At 55.5% G+C, this 23,403-nt stretch overlaps 2 protein-coding genes and 1 long non-coding RNA gene across 8 annotated transcripts in view; 1 reads left to right on the top strand and 2 right to left on the bottom strand.

Annotated features, from left to right (window-relative positions):
- The first annotated feature begins 1,753 nt into the window (after positions 1–1,753).
- On the top strand, positions 1,754–20,263 carry HK3 (hexokinase 3). 3 transcript variants are annotated; one of them, XM_016954308.4, is made up of 20 exons: positions 1,807–1,841; positions 2,682–2,742; positions 4,926–5,047; positions 9,563–9,725; positions 9,922–10,076; positions 10,172–10,291; positions 10,383–10,478; positions 11,369–11,468; positions 11,549–11,732; positions 12,248–12,403; positions 12,547–12,780; positions 13,370–13,665; positions 13,779–13,915; positions 13,995–14,114; positions 16,994–17,089; positions 17,259–17,358; positions 19,001–19,184; positions 19,285–19,440; positions 19,597–19,830; positions 19,915–20,263. In XM_016954308.4, the coding sequence occupies exons 3-20, from the start codon at positions 4,952–4,954 to the stop codon at positions 20,057–20,059; spliced, it is 2,772 nt and encodes a 923-aa protein (XP_016809797.1). In that variant the 5' UTR covers positions 1,807–1,841; positions 2,682–2,742; positions 4,926–4,951; the 3' UTR covers positions 20,060–20,263. The 3 variants fall into 3 exon arrangements, with proteins under 3 accessions (XP_518124.2, XP_016809797.1, XP_054540788.1); XM_518124.7 differs by lacking the exon at positions 2,682–2,742 and having other exon boundaries at positions 1,754–1,841; XM_054684813.2 differs by lacking the exons at positions 1,807–1,841; positions 2,682–2,742; positions 4,926–5,047 and adding an exon at positions 7,660–7,747.
- On the bottom strand, positions 9,160–11,069 carry LOC134809994 (uncharacterized). The gene is made up of 2 exons (XR_010157057.1): positions 10,983–11,069; positions 9,160–9,286 (listed from the first exon to the last, which is right to left on the bottom strand). It is a non-coding gene; the product is annotated as an uncharacterized LOC134809994 (long non-coding RNA).
- The window catches only part of UNC5A (unc-5 netrin receptor A), a 70,184-nt gene continuing 67,014 nt past the window's right edge, over positions 20,234–23,403 (bottom strand). For 2 of the 4 annotated variants that reach the window (XM_016954306.3, XM_016954307.3), the window contains 5 exons: positions 23,005–23,238; positions 22,740–22,889; positions 22,494–22,658; positions 21,645–21,823; positions 20,234–21,413 (listed from right to left, as the gene is read on the bottom strand). In XM_016954306.3, the coding sequence (XP_016809795.1) occupies positions 21,248–21,413; positions 21,645–21,823; positions 22,494–22,658; positions 22,740–22,889; positions 23,005–23,238 (894 nt within the window). In that variant the 3' untranslated portion in view covers positions 20,234–21,247. The other 2 variants (XM_016954304.3, XM_016954305.3) reach the window with 1 other exon arrangement.

Below are 23,403 nucleotides of genomic sequence, written 5' to 3'. Positions count from 1 at the left end.
GGCCAAAGGGAGGGTCATTCCAGACAAGTCAGTGCAAACAAAGACAACAGAAGTAGCTCGATGTGTGTAGGAGAGCTGCAAGGCACATTCACGGTATAAAGGGTGTGGAACAAATTGGGGGAGCTTATTGAGGATCTCTGTGCCTGGCATGGGCACTGTGGGTGGTGAGAAGCCTGTGAGCAAGCTCAGAGGGAAGGCCTGACCTCCCAGCCCATCGGCAGTGCTCTGGTTGTGCCCACTTCTCCCCCAGCAAACTGCCTTTCCTCATTCCTTAGCTCCATCTCTACAGTTGGAGATTGGCACTAAGGGGCTATGAGGGAACCTCGTGAGGACTTGTCCTTCCCTTTGTTGGTCAGTGGCCATCTGGTGTCTGAAGAGAACCGCTGGCAGCTGCAGTGCCTCTGCTACAGCCAGGCTGTCCCAGCTGCTCACAGACCTCAAGCTCAGCTATCCTTCTCCCTCCACTGGCCTTGACCCAGACTTTCCCTGGCATTCTGACTAGGGAACCAGGACCCCTGCTCCTGGGGTCTGGACACAGACCTTCCAGAAATGCAGATGAAGAGCCCTGGCAATGCTTGTCAGGGGCATATCCTCACCCTGGCTCAAGAAATGGCAGGCTATCTGCATGAATCACAGCTGGGCCTTTCATAGTCAGTTCCACATTCTCCTCTCCCAACTGAACAAAGTTGAGAGGGACTAGGATCCCAGGCTAGGCAGGATGCTATGTTGTTTGTGACAGCCACTCTACCGTCAGCCACCCCATCCCCCACTTCCCTGCCTTTCAGAGCCTATATGCCTGGTTGGTACCCGGTAAACTTCACAGCAGGACTGATGTTTGGCATGTTTCCCGGCCTCTTCATGCCACTACTGATAGAGGAGCCACTATCTCTGGTCTCCATCCTGATGTCATGTGGAGGCCTACTATCTGTGGATAGAGTTACTGCTGACAAGGCAGCCTGAAGCTTTAAAGTGTATCCATGCCTTCAACAAAGATTGTTGCAGGCTGTCTAGTATTCTACATTGGTGCCCCAAGGTTCTGTGCCTTTGAGGAGAAATTCCCACAGAAAAACAGCTTGTTCGCCAATAGCTCCACAGCAGCCTAACACTCCCCTTCTTCCAGTAGAGAAGACCTAAGATGTGAACCTACTCTCCCTGCGCAGGCTACAGACTAAAGGCTAGACTCCGCAGTCTGCCTGTCACCTCCTCTCCCACTATATATCCCTACCTTGGTGTACCCTCTTCAGGCGCCTGGAGCTGCACCTCATTGCTGTGTGTGTGTGATTTGTGGTTGTGCACATGCTCTCCACTTTGTCAAGGACCACTTTTGTCAGCATACTGCTGTTCTTTCTTCAAGACTCAGCTTCTTCAGCTAGCCCTGCCCACTCTCGGCAGAGTCAGCCCCTTCCGCTTGTGCTCCCACATTGCCTCTTGCTCAAAAGTACTTACCATAACCTTTCCAGGCTAGGCGCCTCCAGCTCCTTCTAGGGGCGAGCCACCACCTCAAAACTCACTATATTTGCAAAATAAACAGCCCTCAGCATTGTAGAGGGAATGGCCCAAAATCTTAGACCCAGTTCAACACTCCACTTCGCGGTAATCATCTTGCTCAAGTTTTCACCACAGCCTTGCCTAGCCTGGGCTACTCTTAGGGCAGGCTTGGAAGGAAGTGCAGCTTCCTGAATTAGCTGATGTTTGGTAAGTGGTGGTGGAGGAAAAGGGTGGGGCTTGAGGATATTATAACTCGGGTCACCCCTGAGTGTTGCTTTTGGTCATTGGGGTGCCTCATATTGCCAGACAAGAGCTCAGACCTGAGGAGAGTGACTAGCTTCTGTGTGTCCCAGGTAAGCGCTTCGGTCTAATTACTGCCTGCTCCTTCCGCAGCTGTCTTGTCCTCATCCCTCCTGTTTGGCTCACACCAGGGGAAGTGGACACTGGAAAGATTAAGCCAGCTGGTTCTCTTTCTTTGTTTTTGATAAGGGGTCTCTCTCTCTCTATCACCCAGACTGGAGTGCAGTGGCACAGTCAGGGCTCACTCCAGCCTCGACCTCCTGGGTTCAAGTGATCCTCCCACCTCAGCCTCCGGAGTAGCTGAGACTACAGGCACACACCACCACACCCAGCTAATTTTTGTTATTTTTTTGTAGCGATGGCGTTTTGCCATGTTGCCCAGGCTAGTCTCACATTCCTGGGCTCAAGCAGTCTGTCTGCCTCAGCCTCCCAAAGTGCTGGGATTACAGGTGCAAGCCACCACACCCAGCCTGCCAGCTGGTTCTTGATGGCAGCTCCCAACATCAGCAGAGGTCCCTGGGGTACTTTTCAGGAGGAAAACTCACTTCGTGTAGCCCATTCAGCTAAGGGAAGCCACAGGGCCCTTAGTCAAACAGACCCTGGGCTCTGGGGATACTGCAGTGAAGGAGACATGTCCCTCCCCACAGGGAATCTCAGTTGGAAGAGACAGAGCTGAATACATTTACCTAGCATATAAATAGTAGGGCTACTTGGGGATTACTTCACAGATTCTGTCATGTAAAAAATGCTGAATAAATATTGAATGGATGAGGGAATGAATGAGTGAGTGAATGAATAAGTGAACTAGCTGGGCCTTGAGAAGGCCATGTGTGTAGCCCTTAGTCCTTTTCAAAGGTAATTGCCCCAGTTACCTCATTTTATCCTTGAAATAGACCTGCAGCATAGAACAAGGATTCCACACCCCTGTTTGACAGATTTGGAAACTCAGCATAGGTATGTATGGTTTGGGGAGATTTATCAGAAGCTGATTTGTTGCTTTATTAAATAAAAAACTACCCACTCCCCTTGCTTCCAATTTTGGAAAGGCACATTAGCACATACCTATACCAGACCCTGTGCCGGCCATGAGTGCAGAGGTGATCAAGTTGGGTGGGGTAAGGAGGTGAAGAAACTAGAAGCAGAGGTATCAGTTAGGAGGCTGTTGTAATAATCAGGCCGGAGGATGGTCTGGTGCAGTGTGTGGGAGTGGGGAGGAGGGGATGCAGAGGAGAGCTCTTAGAGAGCCTGAGATCCAATTGCATAGAGGAGGTGAGGGTGAGAGATGCGCGCAGGCAACCCGAACGGCCGTGTGAGTGAGCACACTTCGATGTCTCCAGTCAAGGTGGAGAACAGAAGAGCTTTGTGGGGGTAAGGTGATGGAAAAATGAGTGTGGCTTTGTTGAATTTGAGGAGCTTCTCCACCATCCAGATAGTGATGTCTAACAGACCACTGGGATTTAGGATTTGGCTGAGGCCAAAGGTAGATTTGGGAGCCCTGACACAGCTATTAATGAAACCTTGGGAATGGGTGAGATAAAGGGAGTGTAGAGGGAGGGCATGACCAGAAACTTGGGAACCCCATTGTCTGAAGGAAGAGAAATTACTGATGAAGACTACAAGAGACTCAGGAAGGAGACCTAGGAGATACTGGCTGTGAAAGCCAAGGACAGGGGGAATTCTGTAGCAAAGAGAATGACTACTGGCTTTGCATGCCTGAGAGAGGGCAGCAGAGGTGGGGACTGAGGAAAAGGCTTGGGATTGGGCAGTTAGGAGGTCACGAGTGACCACGTGGAGGGCAAATTAGTGAGCATAGTGGGAGTAGGCAAGGAGGTGAGTGTAGGGGTGGGAAGGTACTATATTTCCAGAAGTTCTGCTGTTGCAAGGAAGGGAGGTAAAGTGACTCAGTGGACAGATGTCTCTTCCCATATTGGGCCCTCTGCTGTGTTTCCCTTTTCCCCCACCCCTAAAGAGCACCTGACTCACTGAGGGCTCCCTTGGGACTATGGAAACAGCAATACCACCTCCAGCTCGGATGAGCGAAGTATCTGACATTTCTACAGTTCCTTACAGTGTGCAAAGGACCACTAACTCCTTTAATCCTCACAAGAACTGAGCTTTTCATGTTATAGAGGAAATGGAGAATCATAGAGTTTCAGTTCAGATTCAACTACATAAATCTGAATGCACATCTGAGCAAGTTCCTTTGCTCTCGTGATCTCATTTGCCCCACACAGCCCTTTGATACATGTTGGTCCCATTTCACAGATGAAAAGCCTGGAGGTTGAGATGGGGTGCAGCTGCCTTGTGGAGAGCAGGGTTCCCACCTCTGAGTACAGGGCTCTTTCTGCTCTGCATCACTTCGCTGTTAAAACCCACCTGATGTTTATGTTGCACACTACATCTCATAAAGCATTTCCCCAGGTGTTAGTCTATTTAGTGCTCACAACAACCTTGTGAGGGTAGATATTATTTCCTCCTGTTTTATGGATGGAAGCTGAAATTCAAAGAAGTCATAAATGACGTCCAAGGTCAGGTCACTAGTGGAACCCCTTTCTGAAGCACAGATCCACCCCTGTCCATGATCCCTGTTGCCTTCAGGATGAAATTCATGTGCCTTAGCCTGGCACAATGGCTGTCCCTTTTCCAGCCTGCCTGCTTCTCTGGCAGGTCTTTGGTTCCCTCTTTGTTCCAAGCCTCTAGCATGTCCCTGACCTCCCAACCACAGCAGCATGTCCATCTATTACATGTGGCCATCTTGCTCACTGCCTGTGCTAATCATACTGTGATTGTTGATGAGACTGTGAGGTCCCTGAGGGCAGGGCCTAGGTCTGCTTCATCTGTACCACAACGTCCAGCATAGCAGGCATCAGGAACTGGTGAATGTCAATGAATGACAGAATTAACGAATGGCGTTTGGACTGAAATCAGCCTTTCCAGTGCTCTCTCATTAGACATGCTTGTGAAAAACAAGGGCCTTCTGGTTGACTGCTACAGGATCTTTGATGGTTGGAGGTTCTGAATTCTGCTCCCAGCTTCCTTCCTGGTCCCCTTCAGAAGGAAGGAAGTTGGTCTGGGTTACAGACTCCTAGGGCCTATAGAGTAAATGGTTGACCCAGGTTGTCCCTTTTCTCCCATAGGTGGCCACCTTCCACTGTGGAAGCTCATGGACTCCATTGGGTCTTCAGGGTTGCGGCAGGGGGAAGAAGCCCTGAGTTGCTCTGAGGAGGGCTTGCCCGGGCCCTCAGACAGCTCAGAGCTGGTAAGTTCAGCACTGGGTTCCTGTTTCATGCTTGTCTAAGGCCTTCAAGAGCAGTGTGACTGAAGCTGCCATGGGGCCCTGGGCTCTCACCCATGCAGCCCCTTTCCACTGAGCTTTTCATATCTGAGCTGGTAACAATCTCCTTTCATGCTCCAAACAACTGCAAGGTTGGGCTGATCATCTTACAGGTGATGAAGAGGGATATAGAGAAGTGTTATGACTTGAGTTTAAGACATGACAGGAGCTTGAGCTGAGGTGTTTCAGCTCCAAACATGTCATTTTTGCCACCTTGCCACACAGGTGCTGCTCCCGCCCCAAGTGGGTGACACAGTCTAGAGTGGACTTTCCCAGGGTTATCTGGTCAAAAGCTGTGTTCTTGAGACCTTTCCTTTCCCGCCTCTCCAGTTCCTCCTGCATGTCTCCCTCAATGTAGCCACTACAATCAGGCACACAGACGATTTTAGTGCCAAACTCATGCCTGAGGCTTGCTCAGGAGTGAGTTTCTTCTTTTTCTGTCATCTTGACCAAGATTTAGAAGCTGTCTCATACCACACCCTTGAGCAGGAAACTCTTGTGTAAGCCATTTCATATCTCTTAGTCTCTGTTTCCTCATCAGTAAAATGGAGGAAAATAAAGTCTAATACTCCCCACCCCCTGAAGGCTAATGGAGATAAAGGACTTGCCTATGGCCGGGTGCGGTGGCTCACGCCTGTAATCCCAGCACTTTGGGAGGCCGAGGCAGGTGGATCACCTGAGGTCAAGAGTTCGAGACCAGTCTGGTCAACATGGTGAAACCCCGTCTCTACTAAAAATACAAAATTAGCCGGCATGGTGGCACATGCCTGTAATCCCAGCTACTTGGGAGGCTGAGGCAGGAGAATCGCTCGAACCCGGGAGGCAGAGGTTGCAGTGAGCCAAAATTGTGGCAGTGCACTCCAGCCTGGGCAACAAGAGCAAAACTCCATCTCAAAAAAAAAAAAAAAAAAAAAAAGTCTAGCCGCAGTGGCTCAGGCCTGTAATCCCAGCACTTTGGGAGGCTGAGGTGGGCGGACCACAAGGTCAGGAGATCAAGACCATCCTGGCTAACACGGTGAAACCCTCTCTGTACTAAAAAATACAAAAAATTAGCTGGGCATGGTGGCAGGCGCCTGTAGTCCCAGCCACTCGGGAGGCCGAGGCAGGAGAATGGTGTGAACCTGAGAGGCAGAGCTTGCAGTGAGCCAAGATCGCACCACTGCACTCCAGCCTGGGTGACAGAGCGAGACTCTGTCAAAAAAAAAAAAAAAAAAGGACTTGCATAGAGGAGGTGCCCACTAAAGGGTACTTGAGTCATTCTCTGCAGTTTCTTTAGTTTTCTGGCATATTCTGACATCCACTTGACTAGGCTTGTTGCCCAGATTGTGGAGGCGTTACCCCTCACTGCATTTCATGCTCCCACTTCCCCCTTGTCCAACCTGTACCCCAGACCCTGCTGCAGACAGTTCTTCTGTGCCCGACCCACAGCTGTGCCTCAGGAGTGACAGCGGTGGCTGGGCCACAGTGCCTGCCCAGCCAGGACTGGCTCTAGGACCTGCTGTCATCTCCTCCCTCGCTTCTTGCCCCTCCCTGATGACACTCCTGTGCAGGCCCACATCTGCCCTGCTGGCTCCATCACATACACCTGTGGTTGAAAGAATCCCTTTCGGCTTTGGGGGACTTCACAGGGACACCAAATTTCCCATGGTCCTGGACCCCCAACTCAGCACCACAGGCCTTACCCTGTGCTCCCCTTGCCATGACCTTAGGTTGAAAAAAGTTAGTTAACCACATGTGGCCAGTTCCCAGTCCCATCTCAGAGGCCCTTCCCCACCCCTTCCACCAGGCTTCTCTTTGTCATCAGAGAGGGTATGGAGTCAGGCTCTCCAGGCTGGGTGTGCTTTGTGCTCTGAGGACAGGGAATCCGTGTTCCACTGAGCATCTCCTATGTGTGACACTGTTCCTCCACTTCAGGTTTGCTGTCGTCTCAGTCCTCATGGCATCTCTGAGAAGTAGGTACTCTTGTTCCTGCTAGATAGAGGGGTCACTTGCTCAGAGAGGTGAGGTGATGGGCCCAGGCCAGCAACACAGCAAGTTGGTGACAAGAGCCAGTGTTGAAACCACATTGGACTTCACATGCTCTCTAATGCCTTTCTCCTTGCTCTTCTGTCTGAGGTCTCTCCCTGCTCTTCCTGGGGTGTCGGGGGTGGCTCCGATAGCTTCTCCTGGCTTGTGTGTGCCTCACCAGGATCTGCCAGGGAAGTCCTTCTGTCTTTCTTGCAGTTCTGCTGTCTTCTAGTCTCTCCTCCCGAACATCTCAATGTGCCCAAGAGGAAAAGGAAGAAAAACAATTTGCCCAAGCCATTGACTTCTCCATGACTCTACTGTTTTCATGAAGCAATACTAAAACGCCCCTCCCATCCCAACGGCACTTGGCACTTCCACATACATTACAGCCTTTAATTCTTGTGCCACCACAACCATCCAATCAACAAATCCTGCTTCCAGCTGGTGCTCCTCGTGGCCCTCAGATGTAGCCTTGAGCAAGACATAGTCCCTGGCATTGGGGGACTTCCAAGTACTATTATTTTCTCAGTTTTGCACGAAGAGGTGACTGAGGCTCAGAGAGAGGTGTGACTTTCCCAGGACTGCAGAGCCAGAAAAAGGGAGTGCGAGGACTCAGCTGTAAGTTTTCTCAAGCCGGATCATCTGGGGTTTCTTTCCAGCAACTTTCATCAGCCTTGAGTTCTTTTCAAGGGAACTTTCTAGGTTTTATAAAGCTTCACATTGACGTAGAAACATCTCTGCATTCAGATAGATATGGGTTCAAATTCTCCCCTGCCCCTTCACAGCTGCTTGGCCCTGCAGATGACTTGCCCTCTCAGAGTCTCCGTTTCCATATTTCTAACACTTGGGCAGCTGGGGCTCAGAGGGGCAAGGCTGAGACCCCGCCTGTCCTGCAGCTCTTTGACTTTGCTGCCCACTGCCTGAGTTCCTGGATGCGCAGCCTGTGAGCAAACAGGGTCTGCAGCTTGGCTTCAGCTTCTCTTTCCCTTGTCACCAGATAGGCCTGGTCAGGGTGAGATAGAGTGGGCATGGGCACCCCTAGCAGGCATGGCTGCTGGAAGCATGTGCTGTAAGGCAAACGTGTAAGTGGACATCTGGCACCCCAGTTAGGATGATTCGCCTTCTTAGGGATCTGTTTCCCATTCTCTTCCTAAAGCAAGAGGTGGGACTGAGTTGTCCTTATCTCCCTCAACTGGCAGCTTCTCCTCCCAGCCTCTCCTCCCAGGAGCGGCCTTATTATCCAGGTGCCTGAGTTGTTATTCCAAAGATAAGTGTCCAGTTTGGGGCAATAGGTCATTGAAATGGAACTCCCGTGTGACAGGAAGTGGGGGCTTTGGAAAGTCTGAGCCTCAGGAGGATGGAGTTGCCGGGCTGTGACCCTTCAATGAATCCAGGGAGGCTGTTGGGGCTTCTTTGAAGGATGGGTGAGAGAGTCATCTAGGGGAGGGTATTTGCTCACAGGGATGAGGTCCCTGGGGCTCTTAAGCTACTGGGCTTCTGGTGGAGTGACAGCCTGGGGTGTCCTGGCTTCTGCCTTCCCTGCCTTCTCACCTGCCCCTTCAGACTCCGATCCACTCCCGGATCAGTCTTCTCCAAATCCATCCCCTCGCTCTTCCCCTGGATCTTCAAATGGCTTGTTCCCTTCCTTCATTTAGATCACCTCCTCAGGGAAACCCTCTTGAACTCATATCTAAAAATACCTCTTTCTACCCTGGTCACTCTCTAATTTCTTATCCTGCCCCCCTACATTTAATAGCCACCATCACTACTGGAACCAAATTGTATGTTCATGTGCTTAATTTCTGTCTTCCACCCTGGAATCTAAAGCATTTGTTGCTTCTTGGGTGGTTATGTGTGTGCGGTGCTTAGAATAGAGCTGGGTGCATAGTGAGGGCTGGAGCAATGTTTTGGGAAGGATGACTGACTGAAAAAAGGACCATCCTCTGCAGTGTGGTCTCCAAATGCTCTCGTGCTGGGCTTTTTCAGGCTTCAGAGTCTGAGAGTGGGTTAGGAGAGGGAAACACTTGAAGTTTGTTCGTGCATTTGTTTATTCTCTTGTTCGTTCAACAACAACTCACTGAGAGACTCTTGCTGTGGGTCCTGGGGAGCCAGAGAGCAATCATTAGTGGTATGGCAGGAAGAAGGTCTTGCCAAACCCTGAATTCAAAGAAGAAGAGGGGTAGGGTAGAGGATGTAAGAAATTGAGAAGGAGCTGTGAGTAATGGGGCAGGAGGAGGAAGAAGGTGGGTTCTTTTTCCAGGACAGAGCCTTCTGAGGATGCCAGAGCTGGGTGCAGGCTGTTGGCAAGAGAGCCAGGGTGTATGAAGAGCCGAGGAGTGGGCTGGGCAGGGCAGGCCTCTGCCTTGGTTGGAGGTGGGGAGTCTGGCCAGCCCAATGGTGCTCCTTCCCAGATGTTGGCCTGTTTCTCCCCAGGTGCAGGAGTGCCTGCAGCAGTTCAAGGTGACAAGGGCACAGCTACAGCAGATCCAAGCCAGCCTCTTGGGTTCCATGGAGCAGGCGCTGAGGGGACAGCCCAGCCCTGCCCCTGCGGTCCGGATGCTGCCTACATACGTGGGGTCCACCCCACATGGCACTGGTGGGTAGCATAGATTGAGATGCGTGGCCAGGCCTGGAAGAGGGTACTGATCTAGGGGAGGGAAATGTTCCTTATTCCTGTCCCCTATCTCTATGGCCCCTTGACCAGACTTTGCAGGCCTTAGGAATTTGGGAAGTGGGCAGAGGGCTCTGGTCTTGCCAGCTGCATGGCTTTCTGTGACCTGCTTGCCCTCCAGAGCAAGGAGACTTCGTGGTGCTGGAGCTGGGGGCCACAGGGGCCTCACTGCGTGTTTTGTGGGTGACTCTAACTGGCATTGAGGGGCATAGGGTGGAGCCCAGAAGCCAGAAGTTTGTGATCCCCCAAGAGGTGATGCTGGGTGCTGGCCAGCAGGTAAGCACTCACTGCCCAGCCTCTGGGGTCTGGGGGCCTGGCTGGGCGGCTAGGGCTCAGATGGGCATGGCTGAGCTCCCCCACTTCTCCTGCAGCTCTTTGACTTTGCTGCCCACTGCCTGTCTGAGTTCCTGGATGCGCAGCCTGTGAACAAACAGGGTCTGCAGCTTGGCTTCAGCTTCTCTTTCCCTTGTCACCAGACGGGCTTGGACAGGGTGAGGTGGAGTGGACATGGGACGCTGGGTAGAGGGTGGCTGCAGCCCCATGAAGGCCGTCAGAGGAGTAACCCAGCTTCTCTACCTCCAGAGCACCCTCATTTCCTGGACCAAAGGTTTTAGGTGCAGTGGTGTGGAAGGCCAGGATGTGGTCCAGCTGCTGAGAGATGCCATTCGGAGGCAGGGGGTGAGTGGAGGGAGGGGTGACAGGAGGGCTGCCCATGTTGGCCTGGGCCTGGCACACATGTGTTGGGTCTGGGCTTCTGAGAGAGTTGCTTTCCTCTTCTCTTCATGTCCTCCATCCAGTTTAACCTCCATCCAGTTTAACCTATACATGGTACATGTTGCTACCATTCCCATTGTATAGGTTAAAAAACACTGAGGCTAAGAAAGGTCAAATAAACATTCAGGACCCGGGGCAAACAAACATGAATAGACTTTGACCTCCTCCTCAAGGTTTTCACAGTCTAGATGGGGAAGCATTCTAATAAAAGATTGTCCGTGTCAAGGAGGAGTGCGTGGACAACTCTGGGAGCACTATGGAGGAAGCACTGGCTCTTTGATCAGGGACTTGAAGGAGGAGTTTGCCTCCCTTCAAGTCAGGCTGGGGCTGGGGCGGATGATCTAGTCTCAGAGAAGGCCACACACAAGAGTCTGGATGCTGGACAAAGGCTGATCCGTCTGGGCTAACCTCTTGTGGCGAGAAGCCAGTGCTGGGAGGAACAGGCTTGGGGAGCCAGGCAGGATGACAGTGAGGCTGGCAAGGCGCAGCGTTCAAGGAGGTGCTGTCTCAGGAAACTCATCCTGGTCCTGGGAGATGGTGAGGGTGGACGTCACCGTGACCTGGGGGCGCAAGTTGGGGGTTAGGGAGGAGCTGAGGGTGGGATTGGAGGAAAAGTTTTCCTATAAGGTGGGAGCCCAGAGCATCTGTGGCACAAATGTGTGTGGCATGCAGACATGTGTTTCATGGACTCTATGTATCTCCTTCAAAGCCAGGGCCCCAGCCCTGCCCATCCCCTGGATTCCCTCCTCTGGCCACTCAGGCCAGCCTTGACCTCTGCCCTCTTCATCATCCAGGCCTACAGCATCGACGTGGTTGCTGTGGTGAACGACACAGTGGGCACCATGATGGGCTGTGAGCCGGGGGTCAGGCCGTGTGAGGTTGGGCTAGTTGTAGGTGAGCCATGGACCATTTGTGATGACAGGTGGAGGGTGTGCTGCCTGGCTAGCAGGCCCTGACAGGGTTGTCTCTGCCAGACACGGGCACCAATGCGTGTTACATGGAGGAGGCACGGCATGTGGCAGTGCTGGACGAAGACCGGGGCCGCGTCTGCGTCAGCGTCGAGTGGGGCTCCTTCAGCGATGATGGGGCGCTGGGACCAGTGCTGACCACCTTCGACCACACCCTGGACCATGAGTCCCTGAATCCTGGTGCTCAGAGGTGACCTGGCAGGGGGCCCTGACCTTTGGTTCCAGGCCCTGTCTATGACTGCTCTGCTCCCAACCCCTTCTGTCCCTGTTCTCAGGCCCTTAGGCCCCTCCCTGTCACTCTGAGGGTCTCCAGGGAGCAACCTGGGGGCCCTGGCCAGGTTCAAAGAAGGAAGGGCCCAAAGTTCTAGAACCCAGAATTGTCAACCCTTGATCTTCCCTGTTCCTGACTCTGGCCTGCCCTGACAGTTTGGGGGTTGAGGGCTGGAAGTGGTTGAGCAAACTGCTCTCTGCCTTCCTTTGGGTCCTTCTTCTTCTCCAGGAGGCTTCTGAATGTAACCTATGTCAGAGGGGGCAGTGGGGTCTGGGCATACACCCACCTGTCCTCTGGGAGGCCATTTGTTGCTTCTGGAGTCTCCAGTTTGGGAGCCCCAAAGAAAAGAATCCTTCTTTGGGAACTCTTGGAGGTAGGGCCAGGTGGACTGAGGGCTTAGAAAAGGCTTCCTCCAGCCACCCTTCCCCCTGCAGGTTTGAGAAGATGATCGGAGGCCTGTACCTGGGTGAGCTGGTGCGGCTGGTGCTGGCTCACTTGGCCCGGTGTGGGGTCCTCTTTGGTGGCTGCACCTCCCCTGCCCTGCTGAGCCAAGGCAGCATCCTCCTGGAACACGTGGCTGAGATGGAGGAGTGAGTCGGGGAGATGGTGGCTTAGTGAGGGATTCTTGGCTTGGGGGAAGGGGACGATACTCTGTTCCCAAGGTAGCCATGGGGCTTTAGTGGGATGGGGAGCTTCTGGGCTGAGCCCCAAACCACTTCCCTTTCCCCTCCAGCCCCTCTACTGGGGCAGCCCGTGTCCATGCTATCCTGCAGGACTTGGGCCTGAGCCCTGGGGCTTCGGATGTTGAGCTTGTGCAGCACGTGTGTGCGGCCGTGTGCACGCGGGCTGCCCAGCTCTGTGCTGCCGCCCTGGCCGCTGTTCTCTCCTGCCTCCAGCACAGCCGGGAGCAACAAACACTCCAGGTCGCTGTGGCCACCGGAGGCCGAGTGTGTGAGCGTCACCCCAGGTATTGTGGAAACGTGATCCGCATGATTAGGTGGCATGAACACGTGTGTGTGATACACACCCAGAGGGCCCTCTGGGATCACATGTGCAAGCCAGTGGACACAAAGGGCACTTAGGCAGAGGGAGGGCCAGACTGACCTATGGGAGGCCAGAAGACATCCAAGGAGAGAAACGATGCTTCCCTTTGTGTGTGCAAGGGTGGAGGCCATGGCGACACGGGGGCGTATGGCTGGTGCACAGAACAGATTTCAAATTGAAGTGATAGGGGAGGCTGGCTATGGTGGTACACGCCTGTAATCTCAACACTTTGGGAGGCTGAGGTGGGAGGATCATTGGAGCCTGGGAGTTTGAGGTTACAGTAAGCCATGATCACTCCGTGGCACTCTAGCTTGGGTGAGAGAGCAAGATTCGATATCTAAAAAAATAAATTAAAAAAAAAGTGATGGGGCCTTGGGCTTCAGGAGGCCCTAGGGGTCTGGGGCCAAGCTGGGCGCACCTGTATGTATCTGGGGGTCCAGGGCCAAGCCGTGCACACCTGTGTGTGTCTGGGGGTCCAGGGCCAAGCCGGGTGCACCTGTATGTATCTGTAGGTTCTGCAGCGTCCTGCAGGGGACAGTGATGCTCCTGGCCCCGGAATGCGATGTCTCCTTCATCCCCTCTGTGGATGGTGGTGGCCGGGGAGTGGCGATGGTGACTGCCGTGGCTGCCCGTCTGGCTGCCCACCGGCGCCTGCTGGAGCAGACCCTGGCCCCATTCCGGTTGAACCATGATCAACTGGCTGCGGTTCAGGCACAGATGCGGAAGGCCATGGCCAAGGGGCTCCGAGGGGAGGCCTCCTCCCTTCGCATGCTGCCCACTTTCGTCCGGGCCACGCCTGATGGCAGCGGTAAGGACCTGGCCTGAGTGTGGGACCGAAACATGGGCTCCTGGGGGTCCCAGTGTGTGCTGGGGCTGGAGCCACAAGCCCTATCCTGGCACTGAGGGTCTCTGCCCCCACAGAGCGAGGGGATTTCCTGGCCCTGGACCTTGGGGGCACGAACTTCCGTGTCCTCCTGGTACGTGTGACCACAGGCGTGCAGATCACCAGCGAGATCTACTCCATTCCCGAGACTGTGGCCCAGGGTTCTGGGCAGCAGGTACCCACAGCCTGAACCTTGATGTCAGAGGTGGGGAAGGGCTGAGCAGTGCCTACCCCTGACCTGTCCTGCCCCACAGCTCTTTGACCACATCGTGGACTGCATCGTGGACTTCCAGCAGAAGCAGGGCCTGAGCGGGCAGAGCCTCCCACTGGGTTTTACCTTCTCCTTCCCATGTAGGCAGCTTGGCCTGGACCAGGTGAGGGAGGGCCAAGAGAAGTGATTCCCAAGGGCCTCCTGCCCCCACATACCCTTCATGGAGTGGGCAGGAGGCAGGGGAAAAGGCTGGGCGGTGGCGGGTCTGGGGTTGGTGGTGGTGGCAGCACTGCTGGGCTGGGCTTGCACACAGCCTCAGTTTCCCCAGACAGGGTAGGCCCAGGGTGAGGGTCTGAACCACTTGGTAGCAGGTCAGGCCTAGACTGGGGCTGATCAGAGGACAGATCGTCCATTTTAGCTATAGCACTGGTATGTGGGCCTCAGGGTCCTGCAGGAACCAGCATTTGTTCCTGTCTCTAGCAGGGGCTTGAGGTCGCTTGGGGTTTTTTTGGCCTCTCTCCTCCTCCTTTCTTTGTTCGTTTCCTTCTCAGTGCCTGGCTCAGTGTTGGGTGCATGACTAGGGTGGCAGAGTGCCAGGCACAGGCTAAGACACACATCCCTACTCAGCACACACTTTAGCTTGTTCTTACACAAGGATGAGGGACTTCTCAATGTGCACACTGGAAGCCTGTCACGGAAACAATACCTCCCGGGCCTCTGGTCCAAACTCCCAGGAATCTCCCTTTCAACATACCCAACTTCTGCTTGAAAGCCTCTTGCCAAGGAGCTCACTGCCCCTGAAGGCAACAGTTGCATTCTTAGACACCTGTGATCAATGAAAAGCTTCATCTCACCTACTCCAACCAGCCTCCATGTGATTTTCACCCCCTGCTCCTGCTCTGACCTCTCTCTGATATGCAACTCATTTTTTTTTTTTTTTTTTGAGATGAAGTCTCACTCTGTCGCCCAGGTTGGAGTGCAATGGCATGATCTTGGCTCATTCACTGCAGCCTCCACCTCCTGTGTTCAAGCAATCCTCCTGCCTCAGCCTCCCAAGTAGCTGGGACTACAGGCACATGCCAACACGCCCAGCTCATTTTTAGTAGAGATGGGGTTTCACCATGTTGGCCAGGCTGATCTAGAAATCCTGATCTCAGGTGATCCGCTCACCTCAGCCTCTCAAAGTTTTGGGATTACAGGCGTGAGCCACCACACTCCACCTGATATGCAACTCTGTACTCTGCTTTCTTTTACGCGGTGGTCCTTTGGATGGTGCAGTGGGCCAGTCTTGCTGCTTGGCTGCTCTGCTCCAGGCTAAGCCTGCTCAGTCCTTTTGATTATTCCTTGTAAGATGTGAGAAGCAGGTGAGACTCCATGTGCAAATCGGGGGGCGGGGTGGGGGCAAGAAATATAGTCTTATTAATTTTCTGTAACTGAACTTAATTTCTGTGCTGAAGGCTGGGCGCGGTGGCTCACGCTTGTAATCCCAGCACTTTGAGAGTCTGAGACGGGTGAATCATGAGATCAGGATTTCAAGACCAGCCTGGCCAAGATGCTGAAACCCCATCTCTACTAAAAATACAAAAATTAGCCGGGCGTGGCAGTGTGTGCCTGTAATTCCAGCTACTCGGGAGGCTGAGGCAGGAGAATCACTTGAACCCGGGAGGCAGAGGTTGCAGTGAGCTGAGATTGTGCCATTGCACTCCAGCCTGGGCAACAGAGCAAGACTCCATCTTAAAAAAAAAAAATGTTGGGCCCACATTATTTTCAGGGGTGAAAACTTAGCCAGTGTGGGGATTGCCTTCCCCAGGAGCCCCTTTGGCTCTGCAGCAGCCTTTGCTGTGCAGAATTTGCAGGGATGTGGGAACTCAGGGAGGTGCCCCGGGCCCTGCTCTTTGGGCACTTGCCTCTGCCACTTCCTCTCTTGAGTCTCGACACCTTCCTGTGCATTACCTGGGGAAGGAGGGCAGAGGCCTCCTCTGTTCTCAGATTTCTCAGATCCCTTCTGAACAGGGGTTCAGCCCAGTGGGGAGGGCATAGGACACCTGTCTCAGGAAGCCATCAGCAACCTGGGTCTGACTTCCCCCTTTGCCTCCCCTTCCCCACTCTAGGGAGAGCGGCCCACACAGGGCTCTTACTCATCACCTGGTCTCTCTCAAACGGGTTCTTTCTCTCACTCTATCACATTCTCTGCTTTCTGTTTTTGAGACAATGAGCCTAGGACAATAAAAAACGGGATAAAAGGACATATTATTGGAGGAAAATGTTGCTTGCTATTTCTAAAATCTTCTGCCCCAAAGATTTCCTGACCTACCCTCCGTGCTCCTCCTCTGAGCAAAGCAGTAATTTTCTCCCAACAGCTGTAGACTAATTCCTGCTCCCCCTGCCCCCTCCCTCAGAGGACGCACACTAAGAAAACAGCATTCCTTTCCAGGTAAAGTTGAGCCCCGTGTCACTAAGTTTAAGTCTCTTTTCTCACAATCCGGGCACTCAGCCTTCATCCTGCCCAGGGGCCTGGGTTCTGGCTTTTCCATTCCTCCTGCCCCGTATTTGGAACACATGAGTGACTCGCCCATTGGCACGGCTCTATCCCTGAAGCTGAGAATTCCTTCCTCTTGAGTAACTTGGAGTTCTTTCTGAAAGGGTGGGATCTGCTGTCATCTGGGCCTCTGAGCCTTCTCTGTCCTCCCCTGTCTCACACTCAGCACTCACTTTACCAGCTCTGTTAATTCCTAACCCAATTACAAAGGGCCATTCCTTCTGGGCACACGTCTTAAAATGGCCAGACCCTCTGACTGTCTGGAACTAATAATGGAAAATGTAGGTTAGATGGTTATTAATAGGTTTTTGCACACCGAAAGCCTCCTGGGGAGTAGGGAGCGGGCAGAGGGCAAGGCCTTCAACCATACAGCAAAGTAGGCAAGGAATTGTGCTTGGGGAGGGTGGAAAGCCTAGGCTTGTGATGGATGCAGGTTTTGCAGAGGCAGAGTGAGCCTGAAGGGGCCTCCAGCTTCCTGCCACTTCCTCTCGGTCTCACCCCAGGGCATCCTCCTGAACTGGACCAAGGGTTTCAAGGCATCAGACTGCGAGGGCCAAGATGTCGTGAGTCTGTTGCGGGAAGCCATCACGCGCAGACAGGTAGGAGCCTGTTCTAGGGGTGCTTTGGGGCTGTGGCAGGCCTTGAGGGGAGCAAAGAGTCTCCTACTTTCTGAGGGGGGAGCCCTCTGCGGTAGAGACCTCTGGGTCCAGTGCTGGTTGCTGTGACGACCGCGTTGCCCAGCAACCAGCAGCATCCTTTTGTGTGCAGGCAGTGGAGCTGAATGTGGTTGCCATTGTCAATGACACGGTGGGGACCATGATGTCCTGTGGCTATGAGGACCCCCGTTGCGAGATAGGCCTCATTGTCGGTGAGGAGGGCCCTGCCCTTTCATGCCCCTACTGCTTGGCAATTTGCTGCCTTCTGTTGATTCCTCTGGTTGGATGTTTCCTTGGCGGTGAGGATGTGGGATTGCTCTGGTCTGACCCAGTAGGGCTCTGGAACAATCTCTTGGGCTGGCAGTTTGGAGCTTGGGTGTATAGTCCAGCTCAGTGACTGACTCATGGTCATTTAAGCTCTCTGAACTTCACTTTGCCCATCTGATAAATGAATCTGAGCTTTGGAGTTGTACAGATTTGGGTGGAAATACTAGCTTTGTGTTTCCACCTGTATGACCTTGGGCAAGTCACCAGAGCCTCAGTTTCCTCATCTCTAAGATGGAGATAAGAGTAACAATGCCTGTCTCAAGGCATCATGAGGATGAAATGGGAGGGGACAAAATACAGCATGGTCCCTGGCTCATGGTACACACCTGGTGTTTGGAGCTGGGCGGGGGCAGGGGACCAATGAGCAATGAGGGTCCTTCAGACAGTCCAAGATTCCATCCTTATTAAGCACCTACCCTGTGTCCACAGGGGACTGAACAGAGGAATAGGAAGACACATAAAACAAGAGGCAATTTCTGCCTTCTCAGAACTGACCACTCAGCAAGGGTTAAGCCCAGAACAACACGTGGCGGTCAGAGAGTGACTTGATTCTACACGTGGGCAGCAGCGAGGCCAAGATCAGGAAGGAGTGGGTCCCAGGATGAGTGGAACTTGAAAGCCCTGAAAGAAAGGATTTGGCCCTGTTGGGGAGGAGGGATCCCGCAGCTCCTGGGGCATTGGTCTCTCAACACGAGGCATGTGGCAGCCTCTCTTGAGGGGGAGGTTTTTGAACCCAGCACCTGGCACGGTTAGGCACTTGGGAGAGGCATGCCCAGGTTGCTGTGTGCATAAACAGCTGGACAGAGGAGCTCCAGGTGGGGCCAGCAAGGAGCCCACCTTCCTGGAGCTGAAGCTGTGTCAGAGAAAGGAAGGAGACGCCCTCATCCAGGGTGCGCCCTCTGCCTGGAATGCCTTTTTCTTTCTGTGCTTCTTGGGTTCAGTCACTTCCTCTCTGTTGCTTTCCTGATCCTGTTGGCAGAGACTCGCCCCGTGGTCTGGGCTCCCACGATGCTCTCCTTGGTGCTTCCACGGGGGCACAGAGGCTCTGTCAGAGCTGGCTATTCATTGCCTGACCTCTGGCCAGACTGTGGGGCTCCTCGTCTCTGATTTCTCTGTGTCCCCTGCTCTTGGCCCAGCACCTCTTAGTTGGATTAAGGGCCTGGCAGGCCAGTCCAGGGAGCTTCGGCCTCTCAACCGCAGAGAGCTAGGGGCGAGGGCGGGGGATGTCACATGTCTCCCAGGGGAATGACAGGACAGCTGGGCATTGTAGGAGCACTTGGGGGTGGCATGGTGGATGCACTGATGGTGATGTTGGTGGGAAAGGCAGTGAAGGTCCCCAGGGCTTGGAGCTGGCAGGGTCTGCACGAGGGATGTCGGGAGGGAAGGAGGACCAGGACCAGGGACAGGCTGTGAGCATGAGAGGTAGAGAGAGTGAGCCCGAATCGTTGCCATCTCGGTATGGGAAGTGCTCAGAGGGTCCTTGTCTACATCAGTAAGTAGCTTCCACGTTGTCTGGCCTCTCTGCAGGAACCGGCACCAATGCCTGCTACATGGAGGAGCTCCGGAATGTGGCGGGCGTGCCTGGGGACTCAGGCCGCATGTGCATCAACATGGAGTGGGGCGCCTTTGGGGACGATGGCTCTCTGGCCATGCTCAGCACCCGCTTTGATGCAAGTGTGGACCAGGCGTCCATCAACCCCGGCAAGCAGAGGTGTGGGCTGGGCCCAGGCAGTGGTGGCTGGCTGTGACCGGTGCTGGGGATGGTGGCCGGTGGGGCCTTCTGCCCTGAGTGCACACACATGTTCATGCAGGTTTGAAAAGATGATCAGCGGCATGTACCTGGGGGAGATCGTCCGCCACATCCTTTTACATTTAACCAGCCTTGGCGTTCTCTTCCGGGGCCAGCAGATCCAGCGCCTTCAGACCAGGGACATCTTCAAGACCAAGTTCCTCTCTGAGATCGAAAGGTGCCTGAGGCCTACATTGCCTCCCCCACTTCAGGGGGTCTTTCTGTCCGCTGTGGGGGATTGCTGGCCATGGGTGGTGACGAGGTCTGCTCTGGAGGATGAAGTGGGAGAAGTCACGACCCACCTCCCTGTGCTGTCTTCCTTCCTGGCCCCCAGTGACAGCCTGGCCCTGCGGCAGGTCCGAGCCATCCTAGAGGATCTGGGGCTACCCCTGACCTCAGATGACGCCCTGATGGTGCTAGAGGTGTGCCAGGCTGTGTCCCAGCGGGCTGCCCAGCTCTGTGGGGCGGGTGTAGCTGCCGTGGTGGAGAAGATCCGGGAGAACCGGGGCCTGGAAGAGCTGGCAGTGTCTGTGGGGGTGGATGGAACGCTCTACAAGCTGCACCCGCAGTGAGTCTGGGTGTGCGGGCTGGGGAGGGAGGTGTGGCCAGGTGGGGCTGGTGGCCTGGGCTCACCTCAGCCCTCCTCTCACAGCTTCTCCAGCCTGGTGGCGGCCACGGTGCGGGAGCTGGCCCCTCGCTGTGTGGTCACGTTCCTGCAGTCAGAGGATGGGTCCGGCAAAGGTGCAGCCTTGGTCACTGCTGTTGCCTGCCGCCTTGCGCAGTTGACTCGTGTCTGAGGAAATCTCCAGGCTGAGGAGGTCTCCGCCGCAGCCTTGCTGGACCCGGGTCGGGGTCCGCCTGTTTCCCAGCCAGGCCCAGCCACCCAGGACTCCTGGGACATCCCATGTGTGACCCCTCTGCGGCCATTTGGCCTTGCTCCCTGGCTTTCCCCGAGAGAAGTAGCACTCAGGTTAGCAATATATATATATAATTTATTTACATTCACGTCCGATAAAACCCCTATGTGCCCCGGCGGCCGGGCAAGGCTGTGTACATAAGGCCAAGAGTAAGTGCGTGAATGCACTTAAGACAAAGTCAGGACACGAGCTTCACATGACAGGCCCCGCGTGGGGCACCAGCCAGCCCTGGGGACGGGCACGCCACGCCACACACACTCGCCACTGTACAGCCCGGGACTCCCATTGCATATTCACAGGCCCCGCCGGGCAGGGCACCTCGAGGCTGGGGGAGGGGCAGGGGCAGGGAGGAGCCGTGGGGTGTCCCTGGGTGGGTGGAGAGGGCAGCATGTGAGAGGCAAATGTGCACCAACACTGGGCATGAGACGTGAGCAGCCTCAGGTGTACAGCATGAGATGTGTGTGGTTGGGGGGTGTCTGCATGACCCGGGAGGGGGGTGTGTGTGAGATGAGCACACGAGGCGTGCGTGGCACGTGCTCGTGTGGTGGTCGTGTGCCTGAATCCAGGGGCTACCCCCTGTCCGGCTGTGGCCCTCGGTCCTGCAGGCTTGGAGCAGGGCCCCTCAGACGTGCCCCTACCCAGCAGGCACAGAAATGTTTGCATAAGGTCCAGCTCAGGCAGGAGCTCTGGGGCCCTGGCCCAGGCCCAGTGTGTGCGTGCATGGCCGTGTGTATGCGGGGCCCCTGGAGAGGGACGGGAGGAGAGGTAGCATCACACGCACATACACACACACAGATGGGCTGGGCCTGGCCCAGGCTCCAGGCACTGTCCCTCCTGGGCCCTGGGGCCGAGTGTGAGCAGGTGGCAGTGCCAGCCTGGCTAGGCAGGCCATGGAGAGGTGGGAGTTCGGGCAGGGTCTGAAGGACCAGCATTAAGGGACAGCTTCGGCCGGGAGGGGGCCTGTCCGAGCAGCTCTCCCCGGTGTGGGGAAGGGCCCCTGTCCGGCTTCTGCCTGTCCTTGGTGGGTGCCAAAGCTGGTGAGAGTGTAGGTGTTGGGCCTGGCCGGCCTCAGCACTCAGCCTCCGACACTGTGAAGAGGCCAGCGTCTGGCTGGCCCAGTCCAGCCACTGCTGCAGCCAGCTGGCTGAGGTTGCCGTTGGGGAAGTGCCGCGCCTCCCACAGGTTGAGGATCATGGCTGTGGGGCTGGGCTTGGAGGCAAAGAAGCTGAGATGGCTGTGGAGGGGAGGGGGGCCGTCAGCAGCCTGGCCTGGCCCCAGCCGACACCTCCTGCCCCCCTGGCCCACCCCAGGGCAGGGCCTCCCCGAAGCCAAACACAATGACTGCCCCGGCCACTAGTAGATACGGCACAGGCCCCACAGGGCCTCCTGTCCACCTCACCCACCCCGCCACCGGGCAGGACTGTCGGTGGCCTGCGCAGGCCCTCTCTGCCCCTCTCCCGCCCACCTGTCCAGGTGGAGTTTCTGGGCCAGAGTCCGCCAGTCGGCACCCCGGCTACAGGGTGGGTCCAGGCTGGAAATGATTTTCTGCCGAATGAGGAAGGGGATCTTGAAGGCACTGGGGCCCACCAGGGCTGGGACCCCCCCTTCACTCTCCAGAGCCAGCAGCTCAGCAAACCTTGTGTCCTGGAGGTGGGAGGGAAAGAGGTGCCTGTTAGAACTTTCCCCAGGCCTGGGCCCACTGCCACCTCCTGCTGGGGGAGCTCCCAGACTCCCCCAGAGCATGGAGGCGGCATGAGCACTGGTACTTCCTGGGCACCTCCCATGTGCCAAGGCCCTTCTTACTGGGGCTCAGAGGTGCAGCGACCTGCCCAAAGCCACATAGCCAGAGAGCAGAGGAGCCCTCTGTGGCCTCCCTCCCTCTCTGCCCTTCTCCCCTCCAAGTCACTCTGCCCAGCCTCTGCTGACACTCAACACACACAGCTCTCTTCACGGCCTGAGTCCCCCCTGCCCAGCTCTCACTGCCAGAAATGCTCTTCCCCTTAATGCCGCAGCCAAACTGGCTCATTCTTTGGGGCCCAGTACAAAGCTCCTCCTCAGGGAAGCCCTCCAGGGTCTCCCCTCCTGCTGCTCCCATGTCCCCTGCACTCCCCTCCCCAAGTCCCATTTGCACCTGTGCCTCCCTGTCTCTGAGTCTGGGAGGAAGCTGCCAAGGGGTTTCTAGGAGGAGGTGGGCCTGGGGACAGGCGGGAGGGAGAGTGGGTGGCAGGGCAGGCAGGGCAGGAGCGTTTTGGGGGCTAGTAGGGAGTTGGTAGTGGGAGCACGTCACGGCGGTGCTGCAGCCCCTCCCGTCCACCTTGGTGATGTTGAAGTTGATGCTGAAGCTCTGCCCGTCGCCCTCCACCTGCCACACCCACAGCTTGCAGGCCAGGTCACTAGTGCTGGGGCTGACACGCTCCAGGGTGAAGGTGCAGTGCAAGTACTGCTGCGTGCCATTCCAGATGTGATAAAAGGGGATCTCCTGATGGGGATGCAGAGAGGAGGTGTCAGGTGAGCCCAAGCTCCAGGCCCCTTGTGCGCTGGCCACGGCCCTGGCCCTCACCTGGTAGCTGACAAGGAGCTTACTCTTCCACAGGGAGCTGGGCACATCGTGGATGGATAGGCGCAGGTTGTGGTAACTGTCCTTGAAGTGCAGGACCCGTGGCTCCTGGATCAGCTGTCCCCCCAGCTGCTTCTCCAGCTGCACCACCTCCTGCAGTGCCCCAGGTGGTCAGCCCAGGCCCCTCCCCACTGCGCCCAAGGCAGTCAGTCCACAGGGCCAGGCATAGCTTGGCCTCCCAGCGGCGGGGGTGAGGGGCGGGAGATACCTTGAGTGCATCATGGGTGTCATGCAGGCAGTAGACCCGGATGTTGTACTCGAGGGAGGTGCAGGCCACCGGCGCAAACAGAAGCAGCTTGAGGCGCTTGGCGGCAGCCACGCTGAGGGCCTCTCCCACCAGGGCAAAGCGGCCCAGCTGCTCGGTGAAGACGTAGCAGGCACTGGCCTCCAGCTGGCAGTAGTAGAGGTGGGAGGGCGCCTCCTCGCCCAGGTGCAGCACATCCTGTGGGCAGGGGTCAGTGGGTCAATTCGGCCCAGCCTCAGAGCCCTAGGGCCAGCTGTGGCTTCAAGAAGTGGCCGGAGACTGGGGAGGGGTGGGGGTGCGGCTCAGGACCACCCAGCGGTGGAAGGCCGGGTGGAGCGTGCAGTTAGCCCACGTTCCCTTCTG

This window comes from Pan troglodytes, chromosome 4 (assembly GCF_028858775.2).
Source record: "Pan troglodytes isolate AG18354 chromosome 4, NHGRI_mPanTro3-v2.0_pri, whole genome shotgun sequence".
Lineage (NCBI taxonomy): Eukaryota > Metazoa > Chordata > Mammalia > Primates > Hominidae > Pan > Pan troglodytes.
This window is presented reverse-complemented; position numbering and strand designations above follow the sequence as displayed.

Bases quoted from the DNA above. Each gene is read 5' to 3' on its own strand.
- HK3 (XM_518124.7), top strand. From the start codon at position 4,952: ATGGACTCCATTGGGTCTTCAGGGTTGCGGCAGGGGGAAGAAGCCCTG. The intron at 11,733-12,247 runs GTGACCTGGCAG...TTCCCCCTGCAG, and splicing joins CTGAATCCTGGTGCTCAGAG to GTTTGAGAAGATGATCGGAG. The intron at 13,916-13,994 runs GTACCCACAGCC...CCTGCCCCACAG, and splicing joins CCCAGGGTTCTGGGCAGCAG to CTCTTTGACCACATCGTGGA.